At 37.0% G+C, this 18,637-nt stretch overlaps 3 protein-coding genes across 3 annotated transcripts; 1 reads left to right on the plus strand and 2 right to left on the minus strand.

The window, feature by feature from the left end:
* Nucleotides 1-3,457: 3,457 nt before the first annotated feature.
* Nucleotides 3,458-10,819, plus strand: LOC763463 (fumarylacetoacetate hydrolase domain-containing protein 2). The gene is made up of 6 exons (XM_001199448.4): nucleotides 3,458-3,832; nucleotides 4,590-4,869; nucleotides 5,490-5,652; nucleotides 6,297-6,405; nucleotides 7,134-7,224; nucleotides 8,343-10,819. Exons 1-6 carry the CDS (start codon nucleotides 3,558-3,560, stop codon nucleotides 8,403-8,405), a joined length of 981 nt encoding a protein of 326 aa, XP_001199448.3. The 5' UTR covers nucleotides 3,458-3,557; the 3' UTR covers nucleotides 8,406-10,819.
* A 2,965-nt stretch (nucleotides 10,820-13,784) lies between these two features.
* On the minus strand, nucleotides 13,785-14,734 carry LOC763451 (rhodopsin, GQ-coupled-like). Its single transcript, XM_001199434.2, has 2 exons — nucleotides 14,654-14,734; nucleotides 13,785-14,615 (listed from the first exon to the last, which is right to left on the minus strand). The coding sequence occupies exons 1-2, from the start codon at nucleotides 14,732-14,734 to the stop codon at nucleotides 13,785-13,787; spliced, it is 912 nt and encodes a 303-aa protein (XP_001199434.2).
* Nucleotides 14,735-17,481: 2,747 nt separating this feature from the next.
* Nucleotides 17,482-18,501, minus strand: LOC582234 (rhodopsin, GQ-coupled-like). The gene has a single exon (XM_782194.2). It carries the CDS (start codon nucleotides 18,499-18,501, stop codon nucleotides 17,482-17,484), a length of 1,020 nt encoding a protein of 339 aa, XP_787287.2.
* Between the last annotated feature and the right edge of the window lie 136 nt (nucleotides 18,502-18,637).

Here is an 18,637-nt window from a genome sequence, read left to right on the forward strand (position 1 = left end):
CATATACATGCATATATATGTATATAATATATTTACATAATTGAATATACGTATAATATAAGTAAAAATATACGTGTAATGATTGAATATATATTAAACGATTTTTTTTTTTTAACGGAGTGCGTCGTCGTTTTTAGCACCATTTTAAAATGTTTTATTGGCTACAATGCATTACCCTAGCTCCCAGTAAACTTCCATTTTGTCGTTGTCTCTTTTTAAAAATCAACAACTGTATGAATAGTTTGTTGTAAAGGCTATGTTGAATCATTTAGAGGATTTGATAGATGATTAATAACTTTTGAACATCTGCAACCTAGGTGCAATTTGTTGGTAAAATTGTTTGTCTATATGGCGTTGGTTTCACTTTCGTCTTCATCTGCATTAGCCTTTGTGAATAGTCTCTTCTAAGATTTGTTTCAGAAATCAAATATTAAAGGTCAATCAAACCCATTTGTATGAAAGCAGAAAAAGAAGAAAAACAGATTGTCGAAACTTTGAAATAAATGGGACAATGATAATAGTAGCGTTATGAATGTTTAAAATTATATGAGATCACTCAAATCTACGCGAATCTCAAATTGTAAATTTGGTTAGTTGATAGTCACGGACAACACTACCGTTTGTCGTGTACAAAAATATAATTATTGTGTTATGTTTCCACTAAGTGCGTCATCCCTTAGCCTAAGGCACTACTCAAAATGAATTATGTATAGCATATTGTTGTAGGTCCTCTAAAGAGAATAAACCCACCCGAGTAGTACATTTAGAAAAAAATTATATTTTAGTCATTTTGTTCGTTGAAATACATGGGGAAGTTGTTCGGCTCTCGGCCACAGTGACATTACCTATTCAGCCAATTTGAATAGTGATCACAACATGAAATATCCATAACTTTCTTATTTTGTCCGCTTTCATTCAAACTGTCATCACTCCGTTTCTCTGAGTTTTGAGCTTTCTATATATTAAAATGCTTGTCTATAAAGGTTGGATTTTCATTCAATATAGGATTGGTAGGATGAAAACTGTTTTAGTTACATTTCTAACATGGAATATGCCTCAGGGATTCTCGATCAACATATGTTTTAATGATTCTTTTACATCATAACTTTGCCTCACCCTTTGGAAACGAAAAATAAAGAAGAAAAAAAAATGGAGTAATTGTAAAGACACACTTGATCCAAATTTACCCTTCAACTCGATAAAAAATTATACCAAGAAATGATAACGGTCTTTTCAAAACGCTAATCTGCTTAAAAATTTTCCTTTTTGTTTGCTGAGGTCTTTTCGATTTTTCGACGCTCCGTTCCCATACAAAATGAAAACAATTATATTATTTTGTATTCTTAAAAAGATTATTTGTTAAGAACATTTATAGGCGATTTGCCTAAATGTGTTGAGTAATATCTCATGTTTTTTTTTAAAGATTTGTAATCATAACACGATAGCCACTACTTTCGAAAAATCAACCTACGGAATTTCAATAGGCCATTTTCGTAATGTCACCAAATGTAATGCATAAGTCTTTGTGAAGTACCTCAATACATATTATTTCATTCACCTGATAAGAATAATAGTATTTCAATAGACAGAATCCGTACTGCATATATTAGTTGTTGCCAGGTAGGACATAAATTATGTCTTTAACCTACCTAACAACGCAGTTGGCATTCTGACTATTGGAATACTATTATTCTTATCAGATGAATGAAATTATTAGTATTGAGGCACTTCACAAAGACTTATGTATTACATTTGGTGACATTACGAAAATGGCCTATTACATTGTGTGTCACCTATTGAATGTGCGAACATGGCAATGACGTAATCCGAACATGATTTCTGTGGGAACTAAAAATTAGGCATTGAAATTGCCCCTGATTTTATTTTCGAAAATAGCTGCGGTCGCGTTTCATGAAAATAACAATAATATAAATCATCGTTATCATCATCATCATCTTTGTAAATAATTCTTTTTGGTTAAAAAATACAAACCATTTTTACTTCTTTAACTGCTGATATTAGTTTCGGGGGGGGGGGGGGGGGGGGGCGAAAATGCGTTTTGCCCCCCCCTAATTTGTTATTTAGGGGCGACCCCCCCCCCCACCAATTTCGGCGCCTATGCTTCATTTGATATATTTGTTTAGTTTTTTTAAAGTTTTTTTTATTGCTTTGTTTTGTTCTATATTTGTTTAGTTCTTTTGTTTTGTTTTATTTTGTTTTTATTATTAAGACTATTGCAAGAATGTATTCGTAAACGAAGTGAGCCAGTGGAAGAAAAAAAAATTAACATGTGAAAAGGGACAGATAGATAAAGCCTTCACGGCATTTCAAAACTCACGATGCAATTTGAAATCGATGGATAATTGTTATTGTGATAATTTTGTTTCCTGGATGCATTTGAAAAGCTACTTTTCTTCCTTACCTGAACAGTGCCCTCTGTAGGGTCTGACTGGTTATTTTTCCATCAGTGCAAATGGTTCATATATTGAAGTCATTATTTTTTGTTTACATGAATTGTCGACAAAATCTGCCTTATTCTTGCTGTTATTTATGCATGTTTTAATGCCCAAGCTCTATTATTCTCTTATTATTTTCTTACCACTAACATCAGACTTGACATATTATTATATTGTGAAAAATAATATTCTCTGTGAGCGTTTTTGTCCCTTTCATTATGGAGGGGGGGGGGGGGGCCGGGGGGGAGGGGGGCGGCGGGGTGGGGATAATTACCACAATACACAAATGGCGTACAACCACATACGTAATGTGCTTAAACTGTGAAAAGGTGACTGCTGCCAGAGGTATATAGCAAAACTATTTAATAAAGTATGTGATACTAGTGTCATACCAAGTAGTTATGAACATCTTCAGCGGCCTATTTCTGTCTTACCTCGGCCAAAAAGTAAGGAGAGATCTTACATGCCGCCTTCCTCTCGCCTATATAATACCCTCCCCAACTCTCCTGTTACCCGATGCCAAATGGTTCAATCTCTCGTTTGACTTGAGGAAATTATTGAAACATATTTATAACATTTTATTTTATTTGTTTTATTGATTTAAAGGCAAGATTATATATCTTTTCAGATATAGAAAATGAATAAATAAATTAATTAATAAGTAAATATGTTTAAAAAAACAGAACAAAATAAAGTAAAGAAAGATAAATACAAAAATGCATTTAAAACATCTTTTTACCCCTCCCCCCTCCCATCGGAATTACATTGTAAAATTATTCTCACAGTTGTAATCATATTTTTATTAGTACAAACTCTACATATATAGCTTAGAATAAAATATAAGTATAAATTCTAACAACTTTTGAAAAGTATTCGAAAGGCGACCCTCCCTCCCCCCACCCCCACTACACCGACTCCTAGTATATAGAATCTAGTCTACATTCCAGTCGCCATGTATTAAACATGAGGACTGGAAGGAAGACTATATTTGTAGACTCTTACAAATATAATATATCAGGTGATCAGCTGAGTCGGGGATCGAGGTCCGCTGACTGACTCTAAACTGTTTACAACTTGCTCGTGCAGCACACGCCTCCCTAAATGTTTAACCAACTTCGGCAAGTTACGTCAGCGTTAAAATCCATTCCAAACCATAGTTTGACTTCGACACTCCAGAACCAACCCATCACTATTTGTCGCAGATTCTTAGCCAGTATGCGGTTCGTCCAGTTCGAGGAGTCGGGCAAGTCCAGGGTGGGAGTGGAGGTAGAAGCCGGTGGTGAATTTGTAGATCTCTGCGGCTCTGATCAGACGATTCCAGACACCACTTTGAAGCTGATTGAAGGCGGGGCGGATCTCTTACAAAAGGCACACAAGTAATTGCTGAACTCTTATTATTTTACAGTGGATTTATCGTATTGACGTGAAGATAATCATCTTTTTATATGACCCCAAAACCCACGATGACCTGATCGTTTCTCATATCATTTTTTGGCCAACATGCCATGGCCTGAGAAATCCATTCCATTCTACCAATTTTTGGCCAATAAATAATGAGGCCGTATTTGACTGTAAGGCCTTAACCACTCCATGTACTTGTATCAAATATTGTTATTATTTTGGTCATGGGGGGGGGGGGGGGGTACGGGTGGTGTTAAGTAAAAAAAAAAGTTCCTCAAGGGGGGGGGGGGGGTTATGTGGATGTTGAGTAAAAACAGATTTTGCCCAAGGGGGGGGGGGGATGTTGAGTAAACAAACAAAAAAAGACTTTATTATCACTATCGCCCCTAAAAGAACAAAAATCTTCCTCCAAGAAGAACTCCCCAGCTCTGCATACCATCAAGATTTTATTTAAGTGTTAATTTTCCTTTTCTGTAGACTGTATGCCTGTGTAGAGGGAGATTGTACATTAAAAGAATGTTTCTGGGATTTATTGCTGTTTGGTCTACAAATAGTCTGCTTCCCATTTCGTCTATTCCCATATACTGTACATCTACTATTCACATTGTCTGATAATCATTTTTTCTACTTGGTCTAACCATTTAGGCCAATATTCATCTCTCATATATATATATACATGTATACCTGATCCTCAAAATTCTGCCTGTCTGTCACTTTATGCATGATTCACAGTGTCGTTGAGTCTTCAGATCGGCGCGTTGTGAAGAGGGCAGACGTTAAACTCTTGTCCCCCATCACGAACCCTCAGAAAGTGCTTTGTATCGGCATGAACTATCGAGACCACTGCACAGAACAGAACTACCCCATCCCTACCGAGCCAGTCATCTTCAGCAAGTTTGCCAGCGCTATCATAGGTCCTAACGATGATGTCGCCTATCCTGAGCTCACAGAGGCTCTCGACTGGGAGGTCGAGTTGACGGTGGTTATCGGGAAGGGCGGCAAGAACATAAAGGTAGGCAATCGGCATTTTATTATGATATAATATGGTTGTCACGTAAGCCTTCTATGAATGGTTGGGGGGGGGGGGGCATTGACCTCCTATGGCAAAAACCAAGGTGGCATGCTTTAATATCTTTAAATTCACATTTAATTTGAAGAAGTTTTTTTTTGTTGCTTGTCAGAGAACCTCTCAAAACATTAATTCTTGGGAACATTTGTTATCAACCTTTCTAAATACAACAATTTCCTTAACTATTCAGTAGAATGACCAGAATTCAGCTTTACATATTAGTCCATGCACTGTCATAATTTTATCATTCACATCAGTAATTGTCCTAGAAGAATATTTTGTTTCTATTTATTTATTTATTAAATCGTAGCATTATTAGTATTATTGTTCATTGTTTTATACCATTATTATTATCATTATTATTATTATTTCTTTGGTGTGGAGAGCTTGTATTGATTTTCAACATGTGTCCTACACTATTCCTTTTGTTGTTGTTTTTTTTGGGGGGGGGGGGGGAGCTCAAGCTCCACAAACTAAAAAAGGCACTGATTATAGATTCTGGAAATCTGAAAATGTTTGTAGCTAATTATTATTTTCATGTATTTTTTTCCTCCACTGTTTAGGAGGCAGATGCCATGAACCATGTATTTGGATACACCGTTGCACACGACGTCAGCGCTAGGGATTGGCAGATGCAAAAGAACGGAAAGCAATGGCTTCTGGGTAAAACGATGGATGACTTCTGTCCTCTTGGTCCTGCCATTGTCACACCTGACGCTCTTTCAGGTATAACCATTTTCCCCCGAGATCGTGCCCATAGTGATATTTTCATAGAATAAATACATGTAGATTTGGGAGGTTCAGGTTGGGGGGGGGGGGGGGGGGGTTGCTATTTTCAATCTCCTAGATGTTGATGGGGAAGTGTGTAAAAAAATGTATGTGTTATGTACTAATATCCCAAATTCCCAAAACATCTAAATTTGTATTCATATGACCGGAAATATTTATTTCTTTTAGGTGTCTACATACAATAACAAGTTACCATAACAATAAACATTGGTTAAAGAAATGGTGAATCAGTATCTTGAATAAACTTTAAAAATATGTGGTAGAAGTAATTTAGAGACTTGAATGCATATTTTAAATTTGAATCGTTATCTATGAATGCTATAAGGTACACTAGAACATTAAAAATGGACTCGCATATTTGTGTGATATTGTTGTCTTTCTGTGCATGTCCTTTGTGTAATTTATGGCATTCTGGATCCAAATATACTGTAAATTATCACTACAAGGCAAAACTGAACTGCTAAGGGGTTAGAGTAACTCGTACCATATTTTATATTTTCGTCTCAACCTTATGAAATGGCCCTAGATCTACTTGTTTTCTCTTTGTCTCTCCTTCTCTCTCTTTCTCTCTCTCTTGACAGACCCTCACAAGCTAGGACTGAGATGCAGAGTCAATGGAGAAACCATGCAGGAGAGTAACACAGAGCAATTGATCTTCAAGACTGCTTCCCTCATACAATTTATTTCACAGTAAGTCAGAAGAAAGTATATTTTACATACATGAAATGATATTTAATACTACAGTCACTCCAATAAGAACAACACCAGACTGACAAAAAAAATGAATGAATGAACAAAACTTAAAAATTACCAGGAATGTCCAAGAGTTGGTGTAGATTTGAGCGATGTGACTGATGTATAAAACTGCAAGTCTGATTATTTATTTTAGTTTATTTTGGTTTCATTCGAAGGGTGACAAGGGAAAATATCTTTATACTACATGGTTACATTTATCACGGTTAGATATTCAGTCTAATTGAAAGTGCGGGAATCGTGTACCGGTAGATAGAACTGCTTCATCACATTTCTTATTTTATACAATTATTTCAATCAAAGATATATGGCAAATGAAAAGGTCCACTTGAGTTTTATTCTCATTGTCATATGCCAGAGTAAAATGTCTTGATTTTTTGTGCAAGTCAGGAATGGCAAATTAGAAGGAAAAAAATAGCTGTGTGCAGCCAAGGTCCTTTGGTAACCTTACATGTGTTCTCATTTATCTATTTGGCAGAAGATTTGAAAGTGGGAAACATAATGTTTTTCAAAAACCCCTGTGGTAAGCCTCAGTGGTTAATCGTGGCAGATGTGAATGAGCTTTTATGAGGTTTTTTTTAACCAAGATTCAAGAGAGATGGTCTTATCCTTCTTCCACATTTTTATGTCACTTGCTCATTTCATTCATTCCCCCCCCCTTTTAGATTTATAACATTGACTCCTGGTGACATCATCTTAACGGGAACGCCCCCAGGTGTGGGTGTCTTCAGGAAGCCAGACCCTGTCTATCTAAAGGTACCTTAGAATCAGCCAATTGGCATTTTGAGCTCTGAGAGGGCGCTGCACTGCAGTTACCACCAGAGCCATTTATACATAGAGTTTGGCTAATTTGGTTTCAGTTGGTCACAACATGGCGTATATTCTTTTGTTTTATGCTTGTCCAATAAAGCAATAGTCGCTATATTGTGTCCAACTTGAACTGGGTTGGCCAAACTCTGTGTATAGATGGCTCTGGTTACCACCACCAAAGCCATCTATACACAGAGTTTGGCCAACCTGGTTGCATTTGTTCACAACATGGCTTATATTCTTATGTTTGGTGCTTGTCCAACCAAAACCGAATTGGCCAAACTCTCCTGATAATGACAGTGGTATTCACGGTTGGTGTCTAATTTTTGGACACTAAATTTTGTTGTTGTCGTACTGCAACACAATTTTAATGCCGTTCAGACTCTGTGCACACAATACCATATTTTGTTTCAAATTTCAAATTTGCATGTAGCATCAATGGAAACAATTCTTTTCATTACATATGGACAGACAAACTTGAATCTTGATTAGTGGGGGAAATATTCTTTGATTTGTAAGTAGGAAATTCTGAAGAGGAAAATGGACAATTCCTTTCCCTGAACCATTCTAGTTTGATTACAGATACAACAGTTATGAAAGTGATGATTATAGAGGTTTAATCTGATGAGATAATGATAAAGATGAAATGAATTTAAATAGCTGAACTTATGGGGGGGGGGGGGGGGTGAAAGACATGGTCTGCCTATGCCCCCTTCAAAAACCAGTTTGGAATCTCCTATTATGTCATCAAGTGCCAGGACAGGTCATGGCCCTCCATTTCTGTCTATTATCTGCTATTCTTAAAAAGCTGGTATTGCTGATTTAATTTTTGGTAGCCTGTTTGTTCAGGTAAATTTGTAGATTTTGTTTCAGTCGAAATACAGCAAATATAAATAAAATGTACCAGTATGAAAATTTGTAAGAGTATTAAGACGTTTCAAAGAAAGAAAAGGAAATTTGGCAATGGCAAAACATTTGTACACATTATAAGAAGACAAATTACAGATGGATAAATCAGAATATGTGAAATTCTTATCATTATTCCTCTTCTCTTTTATTCACAGCGTGGTGATGTCGTTGAATGTGAAATCGATGAGATCGGAACTATCAGGAATCGCATCGTTTGAGACTTGCAGCAGGACATTCTGGTCATGGTGACAAAAACAAAGTTTGATGAATTTGTTGTTGAACTGTGATGTACTCCTGGTAATTCTTCATAATGCATATAGCTCTCTGAATTCCACCAATTGTGATGCTCTATTTTTTAAAATGGAAATCAGCTAAGTTGCTGGGAAGGGTTCTCATGATTATAATCCTCCATGCACACCTTTTATATTGGTGGCCATGGACTATATATCAAGAGAGGCATTCATCCTATCAAAAAGAAAGTCTTCCTTATGCTAGATGGACATTCTTGAAGTTGGTCATGAGGACAATCTGTGACAAAGAAGTATTAAAAATCAACGAAAATTGAAAGTCAAAACTTGGCAAAATAATTAAGAAGGAAAGGATTACAAGTGATGAAGGTAGACCAGGGGGTGTTTCACAAAGACTAAGATAAACTTAAGTTGGACTTGAACTATGACAGGCCATTCATGCCACTGCTTGCTCTTACCATCGGTCTCTCAAGGGACGTCACAAATCTACAGAATCTACATTTTTTTACCACGATTTGTACGTCCCTTGAAAGACCAATGGCAATAAATGGTGAGAGTATACAGTGGCGTGAGTGGCGTGAGTAGCCTGTCATAGTTCAAGTCCAACTTTAGTCGATCTGCCAGAGTCTTTGTGAAACACTCCTCAGAAGTTGTCCCAGAGTCTTCATCTTTGATATGTGTTTATGAAAGTGGTTTTGCATTTTTTTAAATGAAAACGGTGAATAAAATTCAATTCGATTCAAATATCAGAATCAGGAGCAAATATTGGTTAATATCGGCTATATATGTGATAGGGAGAATTCATTGAGGTTTCCATCCACTCTCAGACATGCAGATCATGCTAACAAATTTTACTCTCAGTTTGAGTCTGTAAAAAGAAAATATCTTGGGGACCATTTAAAATGTCTGATATGTTATATTCTGGTGTGAAACGTTATGAATTTCCATTTAATAATTATGATAAGTGAAGCAAATGTATATTAGTAAGATGGAGCATTGATCTCTTCCCAAAACATGTCAGATTCACACGTCTGCCCAGGTTTTTGAATGCTTGTTCTGCTTATATCATTGATATTGAGCGAATTATGTGTGATCCTGAAACCTGGATGTTACGATGAGCAAATGGTCATACTATCAATTATTGTAATAAATGTAAATGCTCTGTTCATGCCTTTGAAATAAATTTTTGTTATCATACTTCTTGTCATATGTTGAATATGAGGGCATTTAGAGAGTATATGTACTTTGATAATTAAAGATTAAACATGAATGACATACAATGAACAAAATAAGGATCAACTCGATCTTCTTCATAGTGATCAAAATACCATTTATTGAAAGTGTGTTACATTGCAGCATACTGAATTGAACCAGTGCATAATACATTTTGACAGACTTTATCACAATCACTCTAATATACATATTGTATATTATACAAATATTGCATGCCCTGGCGTTCTATATTAACAAAATATGTGAACCGATACATTCAGAACTTTGGAGGTGAATATATGATATATTGAACAACGAAATACATTCAATATTTGTTAAGTAAAATATAAGGTATTTTTGATCCTTTGGAGGAAGGCCTTCCCAATTAAATTTATGTTGCCTTTGCATCAGATACGCACAGCTAAGATAATGCAAAGAATGGATGCGCAGTCTAATTAATTTTTTGTGCGTCTTTAACCGTGCAAAAAAAGGTTTCTGTTACAATAAATGCTTGTGCATATAATTTTTTTTCATTGTCACATGACACCTTTTCAGCCAATAGGATATTCTCTAACAAATACCCTATCTATATTTCCAAATGTTGAATTATATGAGCTGAACAGCAACTAGAATACCCAAGTGATATCATGATAATATTAAATATTTATAGAGCGCATAATAATCAAACTTTCTCTATTTGATGTACAAGCATGAATGACAAGAGAAATATAATCACACAAAGAAATCAACGAAGAGAAGTATACAAATCTTATAACTACTAAAATGACTAACTTTAACATAGTAACTGACATTGTAGAAATATAACTAACATGGTCAAAAAAAATAATGTAAGTAAGGACAAAATACAGTTTAATCTTTAAGGCCAAAGTGGTGCGTTTTTTAGTAAAGATTTGAAGTCGCCATAAAATATATATAGAATAAATAATTTAATGTTGATAATCAATATTCATCGACACAAAAGAAACATAGTCACATACATTTACAATATGTATGCAATCAATAACTAGATGACACAAGTAATATATATATTTAGGGTTTTTGAATTATATCAAAGCAAATTCATCTCAAAGAAAAGAAAAGTTGTTTATATAATTCGTGATATTTTTAATATTAAAAGCTCTATTTGTGCACTACATTTATTTGGATAAGAATACATGTATATTAAGTAATTTTGTGTTTTTCCTTACTTTTGTTTGTGTGCCACGTTTAAAAAAAAAATGGTCTTCGACCATAGACGTTAGGATATCAAGATAACCTTGTAACATTTTTATTTTAAATGTAGTTTTGCCATTGTTTGAAATGCAGCCAGTAAACATAAACGGCCATAGATGTAATTCCTCTTTCAATATATGCACATAATAAGCCTATATTACATGAAATACTCTTTCCCATCTTGCCTGAAATTTTCTAACATACATTAGGAACAAAACGAAAGAAAAGTACGATTCAGTGACCTTTTTAGTGCTGCTATTGATATGTTGCGAAATATACAAATGTGAAGTCGCTAGACCATTTGGAATAGGGAGTGGGTGATGTTTGACAATTATTTGCCTAAGAATATTCATATTTTTGACCCAACAAGAAAAAAAAGCAAGAAGAAAGGAACGGCAGGCAATTATTAAAATTTGATGACGACCTATCATACATAAAATTTTCCTACAGAAAACGTAAGGGGGATTTTACCACCTCCCCACAACACCTCATTCCTCTAGCGACGTCGCCGCCAAAAAAAAAATCAGAAAAATTAAGTACAGAAAATATCCGAAAGATTACAAGAGGGTCTTGAAAGAAAAAAAAAATCAAAGAAATACTTGATGAAAGCAAAATCATTCATTTTAGTCACTGAATTGCCAGTTATCCCGGTGAGGCACTTAACTGCAATAAAGCAAATCGTTGTTTTGAAATGCTTGCTATTTTTAAACATTTGCTAGCATCATGATTTCGGTAGGCTCCATTAATCATAATACAACTCTCTCTTTTTTTCTGATAGTAACCCATAACCTACGAGCATTATATGAACCATATATTGCATTCAACTGAATCTATTCGACATATAAAAAGTTCACAACATTCTTCATCCTAGAAATTATCTATTCAAGTCAAGTTAATTATTTAAAAAACCTAACAATGTACAAAAAAAAGCTAATGAATAGTGATGAAAAGCATAAAAGTGCATGTTTTCAGAAAATAAGTTAAAACTGATCTTTGCGGTGCTTGACTATTTTGAGTAAAAGGGTGTCAGACCAAAAATGTATTTGCCGACAGGGTATATTTAAAATCAGATGTTTATGTTTACTAATATGGAAAAAGGTCATAAGTTATGTGTTTACCGAGAGCCTTTACAGATTTCGATTTCTTAACCCAAACATCCCCTCTTGCGACGCTTCTGTTATAACGAGCAGGATATCATTCTCTTTCAATTTCAATTCTCTCTTTTCTCTTTTTCATCTGTCTGTACTTCCCCATCCCTAAATTCGAATAGTTTTTCGGCCTCGCCAAAATCCAGATTCCCGAGGAGAAAGATCTAAGTGTTCCTATGATAATACACAACAATTCTGTACTAGCCTGACAACCAAGGCGATTATTTGTAGTATGGCCAAATCAAGATATAGACCTAAAATTTTAACCGGCACAATTTAGATTTCTTAATTCGTTCAAAAGATTTTCTTTAATTGTTCACTTCAATTTCCCCTCGAAACTATATTTCCTGGAATACAATTATGCCTTGATCAAATTCGTCTTTGGTCCCTCATGTTTGAAATCTTTACAAATCAGCATCATCCTCAACTTAGTCCAGTTGGGTCAGACGATACAATTTCGCGCCCCTCAGTGACAAATGGCCCTTCACACGAAGCGTCATTTCGATTACGTTATAACCTGCGCTAATTGAACCCGTGAAGACAATTAGCCAATATGACAGTGATTCAACGCCATTACTGCAATTTTCATTTTGCATCCAATAACACTCTTATTATGACGCCTCCGACAGCAACGGGTAGCTGACGGCATCCTACGTCAGCCAAATGACATCTCGTGTGCAACGGGCGTATAGGCGAATATTGTTTCTAAATAAAATTTGGTATCTTAAAATCCATTTCATAATATCGGAATGACTAGATGATCTTATAGGGCTGACGGTTAGTTCTAAAGACTTCATGGGACACACTTTAGGTTAAAAGGATGAGCAAATTTATCGTAATTGGGCAAGCAAAGCTCAACAACAGTGACAGAGACAAGGGCACCCCTCATGTATATCTTCCACCAACCAGCGGACTCGGGGACGGGGAGACAGTAGAACACGCATTTAAATGCTCCTCACTCTACAAAGAGAAAGCAGACGAAACAGACCATTAAAATAGAGAGTACCAGGAAATTAAAACACCATTTCGTCCTTGAGACCTTTCATTCCATTTCTAACCGTTTACCCTCAGCTGTCCACGAAGATGAAGTCGATCATAACAAAAGCTTGTATATGCTTTATTACAATGGCCACCATCAACTTCTAGCCGCCATGAATTAATTCGTATACCCTTTTCGATCGTTTTGAGACAGCTAGCCCAGTAGAACGACAGCCAAGGAGATGGAAACACACAAATGGTAGATGTGTCTTGGACTAGTGGCGACGTCGTCGCATTGACGACCACAGGGTTCGCCGCGGCACTAATGTCCTTTGTCAAGACTTTAATCTACATTTGTCACACTTCACCCAGGTGTTAAACGGGTAACGGCAGGAAGGAATTCCTTGAATGCTGCGAGCACTAAAACGGTATTCTTGTCTTGAGCACCTTACATGGTGGATATGAGCGCTGTATACACATTCAACATTATTTTCATTATTATTTCATTATTATTAAAAATGTTGCCAGATACCAGTGTTCCGTTTGCTGGCGGTCGGGTGAACCTTCTGATAATTTTTCAAGGTGTCAACGCCACCAACACTTTTTGCCTCATGGACTGCGGGCCCAACATGTTAGTGTACCTACAGAAAAAGCTACCAGGAGATCATCGCGGAGACAATTGGGTGTCAAAGATACCCATCAACAAAAGACAACAAGCAACAGCATTATGATCTTTATGTCACTTATCGGTGAAATCTCAGAGGTATTCTACTATGCTTCAGCGGCGACACGGTGATTTTTGAGTAGTCGTTAATGTTATGTTTGCGTCAGCAGCAGGATTCCTCTTGAAGGCTTTTTGAAATTTAGGATGCTTCAGTCCGTAGATTATCGGATTGACTACGCCGTTAGCCATAAGGATCACCGTAGTATACAGTGTGGATATACTGGAACCGGGTATGACGTAATTCACAAGGGTGGGTAGGAAACAGAGCATGAACACACAGACGACCATGAAGAGATTCTTGGTGATCTCAATTTCCTTTTGGTTGATGGCCTTGATCATGGGTGGACATGAACCTACAGAAACGGACGAAGAAGCCCTTTTCGGATGTGCCTCTTTTGAGCTTGAACCGGTATCTTCATCAACCGCGTACTTGTCTCGAAACTGCTTATTGTGTCGCAAAATAAAGCGCAAAAGCATGGTGTAAAACATCAGGGTTAGCACCAGAGCAATAGCAATGAAAACCCCCTGAAGCCTGGAATAATACGAGTTTAGTTCGTTTGCATCTGCCAAAGAACATGTGCCGTAGTATGTGGAATAACCGAGTGTCCCGATGCCTAGAAGAGGAGGTACGACCATGAGTGCGACTGACCCTATCCAGATGATCACCGCTACGGTGGCGATTTTCTTCGGAGTATGGAGATCTCGATGACCACATATAGGCCTGGTGATGACGTACCAGCGGACGAATGTAATATCAACGAGGGTACATACACTGCAGCACACTGTGATGTTTCCTACTGCAGCATATCGACTGCGCAGACAGCCTCGTCGAGAGGGTATATACTTCCTGTTTGACTTAGGAGACCAGCGACTTGGAATGGTAAGCTGGAACACGTCAAAATGTCAGCGAAAGCGAGATTGACCACCAAGATGTTAGTGATCGTACGATGCTTCTTCGTGATGATGACCGAAATGATGACGAGGCCATTACCAAAAAGACCCATCATTGCCAGACCAATCAAGATTAATGAAGCAATAGCTCGATGATGAAAAGCTAATAGTAAAGTTGACGATTCGACGGGGGTTTCAGGACTTGTTTCCATCTTTGCTTTTTTAATAAGCATGAAAAGTCATTACTTATCTCTGAATCATATTTCGTCACTTCGAAAGCATAAGTGAATCACATTTCTAAAAATGAAAATAAACTTATTTTGGTATCCTTTCTAAACATCCAAATCCATTGGTCATATCTAGTTTTGACAATCAATTTTGGCAATCAAGTCGTTTCTTAGAAAAAGACCAATGTTCCCTATGTAATTCCACAAACTGTTCACGTACATGTTCGTCGATTTGGCCACAGCGGATGGAACCATGAACAGACGCACATACAGTCAGTAGTGGATGTTATCAGTACGAAGTGAAGATGTTTGAAACAAATAGATTTCCCTTTTTATATCGTATTAACCTCTTTGAAACCTTTCGGTTTTCACGAGCCATATAATTATGAAAATAAAATATCAATAGAACGCGACTGATGCTTTTTACAATATAATGATCTCTCAAGACCAATAGCAAGTATTGTCGCAATATGAAGTTAATATTGAAACGGAGTCATTATACACCAAATGAATGCGCCTTTTAGTAACGCATTTGATCAACAAGATTAAATAATGAAGTTAAAGCCATAACTCTTCCTCCTATGCCATAAGCGAACACTACGAGGAATATTTTACAAATATTAGAATTATGCACGGAAGTGAGGCTCGTGAAATACAAAATTCTAGTCATCAAATTAAATTTTCTCCTCTTTTTTTTCTTACAGAACAGAAATTATTCTCAATATGTCTCACTCATATAGTGTATCTGTCTCTCCGTTTTTAAATTAGTATCTCCCCTTTCCTCATATACATTCATATGTTTCTTTAATGCTAATTCTGTGTTCTCTCTACGTCTAATGGCCTATCTATATCAGAGCTCATACGAGGTGACTTTTCTAAAAATTGGATGTTGCTTACCTATCATTATAACATCGCTAAGATAATAACATCGCGATAAAAATATATAAATCACGTGTTTACATGAAGTTATTATTGTTCGCATATTTTTGTTTGTTTTATATCTTAATTTGAAATGTTTTTTATTATTCAGTTATTGTATTTGGAAAATGTGGAAAAATAAATAGATATCAAGAACGAATAGTAAAACGGCCCATATCCTTCATTGTTATATAATATTCTTCTTCTTCTTCTTTTATTGTACACGAGTATTATCCGAGTGGTTTGAACAGTCACTGGAGATGCGAAGGTCAAGGGTTCGATCCCCGCTATGGCACTTATGTACTGAAGCAAGGCATTTTATGAAATTTGCTTCTCTCCACCCAAGTGTTGAATGTGTACCCGGTAGTTTAATCTTTATTGGGAGCGTCTTAAAATGGGGCAGGGTGGAATGCTCCACAGGGACTGGAGAATGTGCACACATTGTGTGCGGGCTAGCCGGAGTTCGAAGACCGGGTTTATATTTTTATAAAGCGACATGGTAGATGTATTAAGCGTCATATCATGAACACAGAATTATGTTTAATGGTCTGATCGATTCTAAATGTCCATAACTACTGTTTTTTGTCTAACAGTTACAAGACGAAATTTACTATAGTTTGTAAATTTAAGATAACTAAATCTGGACTAATAATTATTAACCCCTCCTTGAATCATCCAGACTGTCATCCAGAGCTTAGTGAACAGCAGATGACAGGTTCATTCCTCACTGCAACATGGGTTTACGGGGAGGGGTCAATCCCCTCTAGAAAAAATATTCCTCAAGTCCTCAAAATTTTCGCGAGGCACATTTAGAAAACGAGCGCTAAACCTCTAAGCCCCAAAACATCCCAAGCAACCCCAAAGATTACTCTTTAAGAACCGCTAATGCCAAACCTTTTTTCAAACGCCTATGGATTGAGGTCCCTCTTTTAGTCGTTCCATTGGTTCTACGGTGTTATGTACACCAAGTCATCAATCATAACGGAATGTTGCCAACTTGAAGAAAATAAAAAGGGATATGTGCGTGAGAGATAACCACCACCTATCTTAAGCCCATCAGTACTTGTGTAAAGGAGGGATTAGACCACGCTGCAAGGTCACTGGATAGGTGGTTATCTCATCAACTCAGCTCTCAAATAATATAAGAAAAAAAGGATCATGGGGGACCAATGGTCACCGATTGGGTATTGTTTGTTATACAGAGGGCGCAAGTAGCTACAAGTAGTGCAGTGGGCCTTTAAAGTGACTCGGTAACGTTGCCTCAGAGTCTGAATGAAAATCCTGGCTTTAGTTCATACTGCAATCATAATTATAATCATTTAAGTCAGGAATCCCATGAATTTTACAAGCCGATCGCCTGTCTGATTATCAAGATATTTAAGATTGGAAATCGTTTTTTTATAACACTACAGTCTCTTGGGGGAAATTGAGTATGGTAAAACCGGTCACTCAAAGATTTTTACTTTTGTGAGGCACTTCATGATCATTTTGAAGCGCAATTTTTTAGGGCTTCAATATAACGGCATATACCACAGTCACTGATAACACGTAGGGCCATGCATCGCAGATTTAACATTTGTTAAACGATGCCTTTGAATACATTTAGATTCTACAGCTAAATGAGGAAAAGTGATTGATGTGGTCATATTAATAAGACATTCAAAGAGCTTGGCCAATACGCTGTAACTATTACCTGCAATCGGGCTTCTTTGTAATCAGTTTGAGACACGCTCGAGCGGTCGGCGACGACAGCATATGATTCTCTTGAAAGCCTCTTGAAAGTTGGGATGCTTTAGACCATAGATGATCGGATTGACCACGCTGTTCGCTATCATGATCATGTAGCCATAAAGGATGGTCAGGCTTGCCCGGGGAATTACGGAGTTCACGCCTAGCGCTACAAAGCAAATCATGAAGAGGCAGACAACCGTGAAAACATTCTTTGTGATCTCGATCTCCTTTTGGTTGATAGCTTTGATCATAGGTGGACGAGAATCTTGAGAGGAAGATAAAGAAGCCTTTTTCTGTTGTGTGTCTGCTGAGCTTGAATCGGAAACTCTATCATCTGCAAACTTGTCTCGGAACTGCTTATTATGTTGCAAAACGTGGCGCAATATCAGTCCGTAAAACACCAAGGTGAGTATCAGGGCAGTAATGATGACAGCGCCCTGAAAGATGACATTATCGAAGGCCCGTGGGTTTGTATCCGTCAAAGTGCAAATGCCGTAGTATCTTGAATAACCGAGAGTCCCGACTCCTAGAACAGGAGGTATGATCATGAGTGCAACTGACTCCATCCAGATAAACAGCACGACTTTCGCGATATTCTTCGGAGTATTGAGACCTTGGTGACCACGAATAGATCTGGTGATGACGTACCAGCGGACGAAACCGATAGCGACTAAATTAGATACACTACTGCATACGCTGGTGTATCCAACTCCAGCCACAGTTGCACAGAGGATCTCGGGAATCGGGTACCTTCCCGTTTGACTCAAGAGACCGGCGATCTGAAACGGAATGCTGCAACACGTCAAAATGTCAGCGAAAGCGAGATTGACCACCAAGATGTTGGTGACCGTACGGAGATTCTTCGTGGTGATGACGGAGACGATAACAAGAGTATTGCCAAAGAGGCCGATAATTGCTAAACCCGCTAGGACTGATGCAACGATAACTCGATGATGGAAAGCTATAGTTGGCGCTTCTACAGAAGATTGTGTGCTTGCTTCCATCGTTGGTGAATTGAAATTAGACTTTTTAGTATATCAAATCAATATGTCAATCTGTTTTTTTTAAATGACTTTGTGCTTTAAAACTTCCTATTAGCATGATGGCTCCTGGTATTATTTTCTAAGTGACCGAAATATT

Source organism: Strongylocentrotus purpuratus, unplaced genomic scaffold (assembly GCF_000002235.5).
Source record: "Strongylocentrotus purpuratus isolate Spur 01 unplaced genomic scaffold, Spur_5.0 spur5_scaffold_15, whole genome shotgun sequence".
Classification (NCBI taxonomy): domain Eukaryota; kingdom Metazoa; phylum Echinodermata; class Echinoidea; order Camarodonta; family Strongylocentrotidae; genus Strongylocentrotus; species Strongylocentrotus purpuratus.

Bases quoted from the DNA above. Each gene is read 5' to 3' on its own strand.
- LOC763463 (XM_001199448.4), top strand. From the start codon at position 3,558: ATGTTTAACCAACTTCGGCAAGTTACGTCAGCGTTAAAATCCATTCCA. The intron at 3,833-4,589 runs GTAATTGCTGAA...CATGATTCACAG, and splicing joins CTCTTACAAAAGGCACACAA to TGTCGTTGAGTCTTCAGATC. The intron at 5,653-6,296 runs GTATAACCATTT...CTCTCTTGACAG, and splicing joins CACACCTGACGCTCTTTCAG to ACCCTCACAAGCTAGGACTG.
- LOC763451 (XM_001199434.2), bottom strand. From the start codon at position 14,734: ATGGGTCTTTTTGGTAATGGCCTCGTCATCATTTCGGTCATCATCACG. The intron at 14,616-14,653 runs GTCAATCTCGCT...GACGTGTTCCAG, and splicing joins CGATCACTAACATCTTGGTG to CTTACCATTCCAAGTCGCTG.
- LOC582234 (XM_782194.2), bottom strand. From the start codon at position 18,501: ATGGAAGCAAGCACACAATCTTCTGTAGAAGCGCCAACTATAGCTTTC.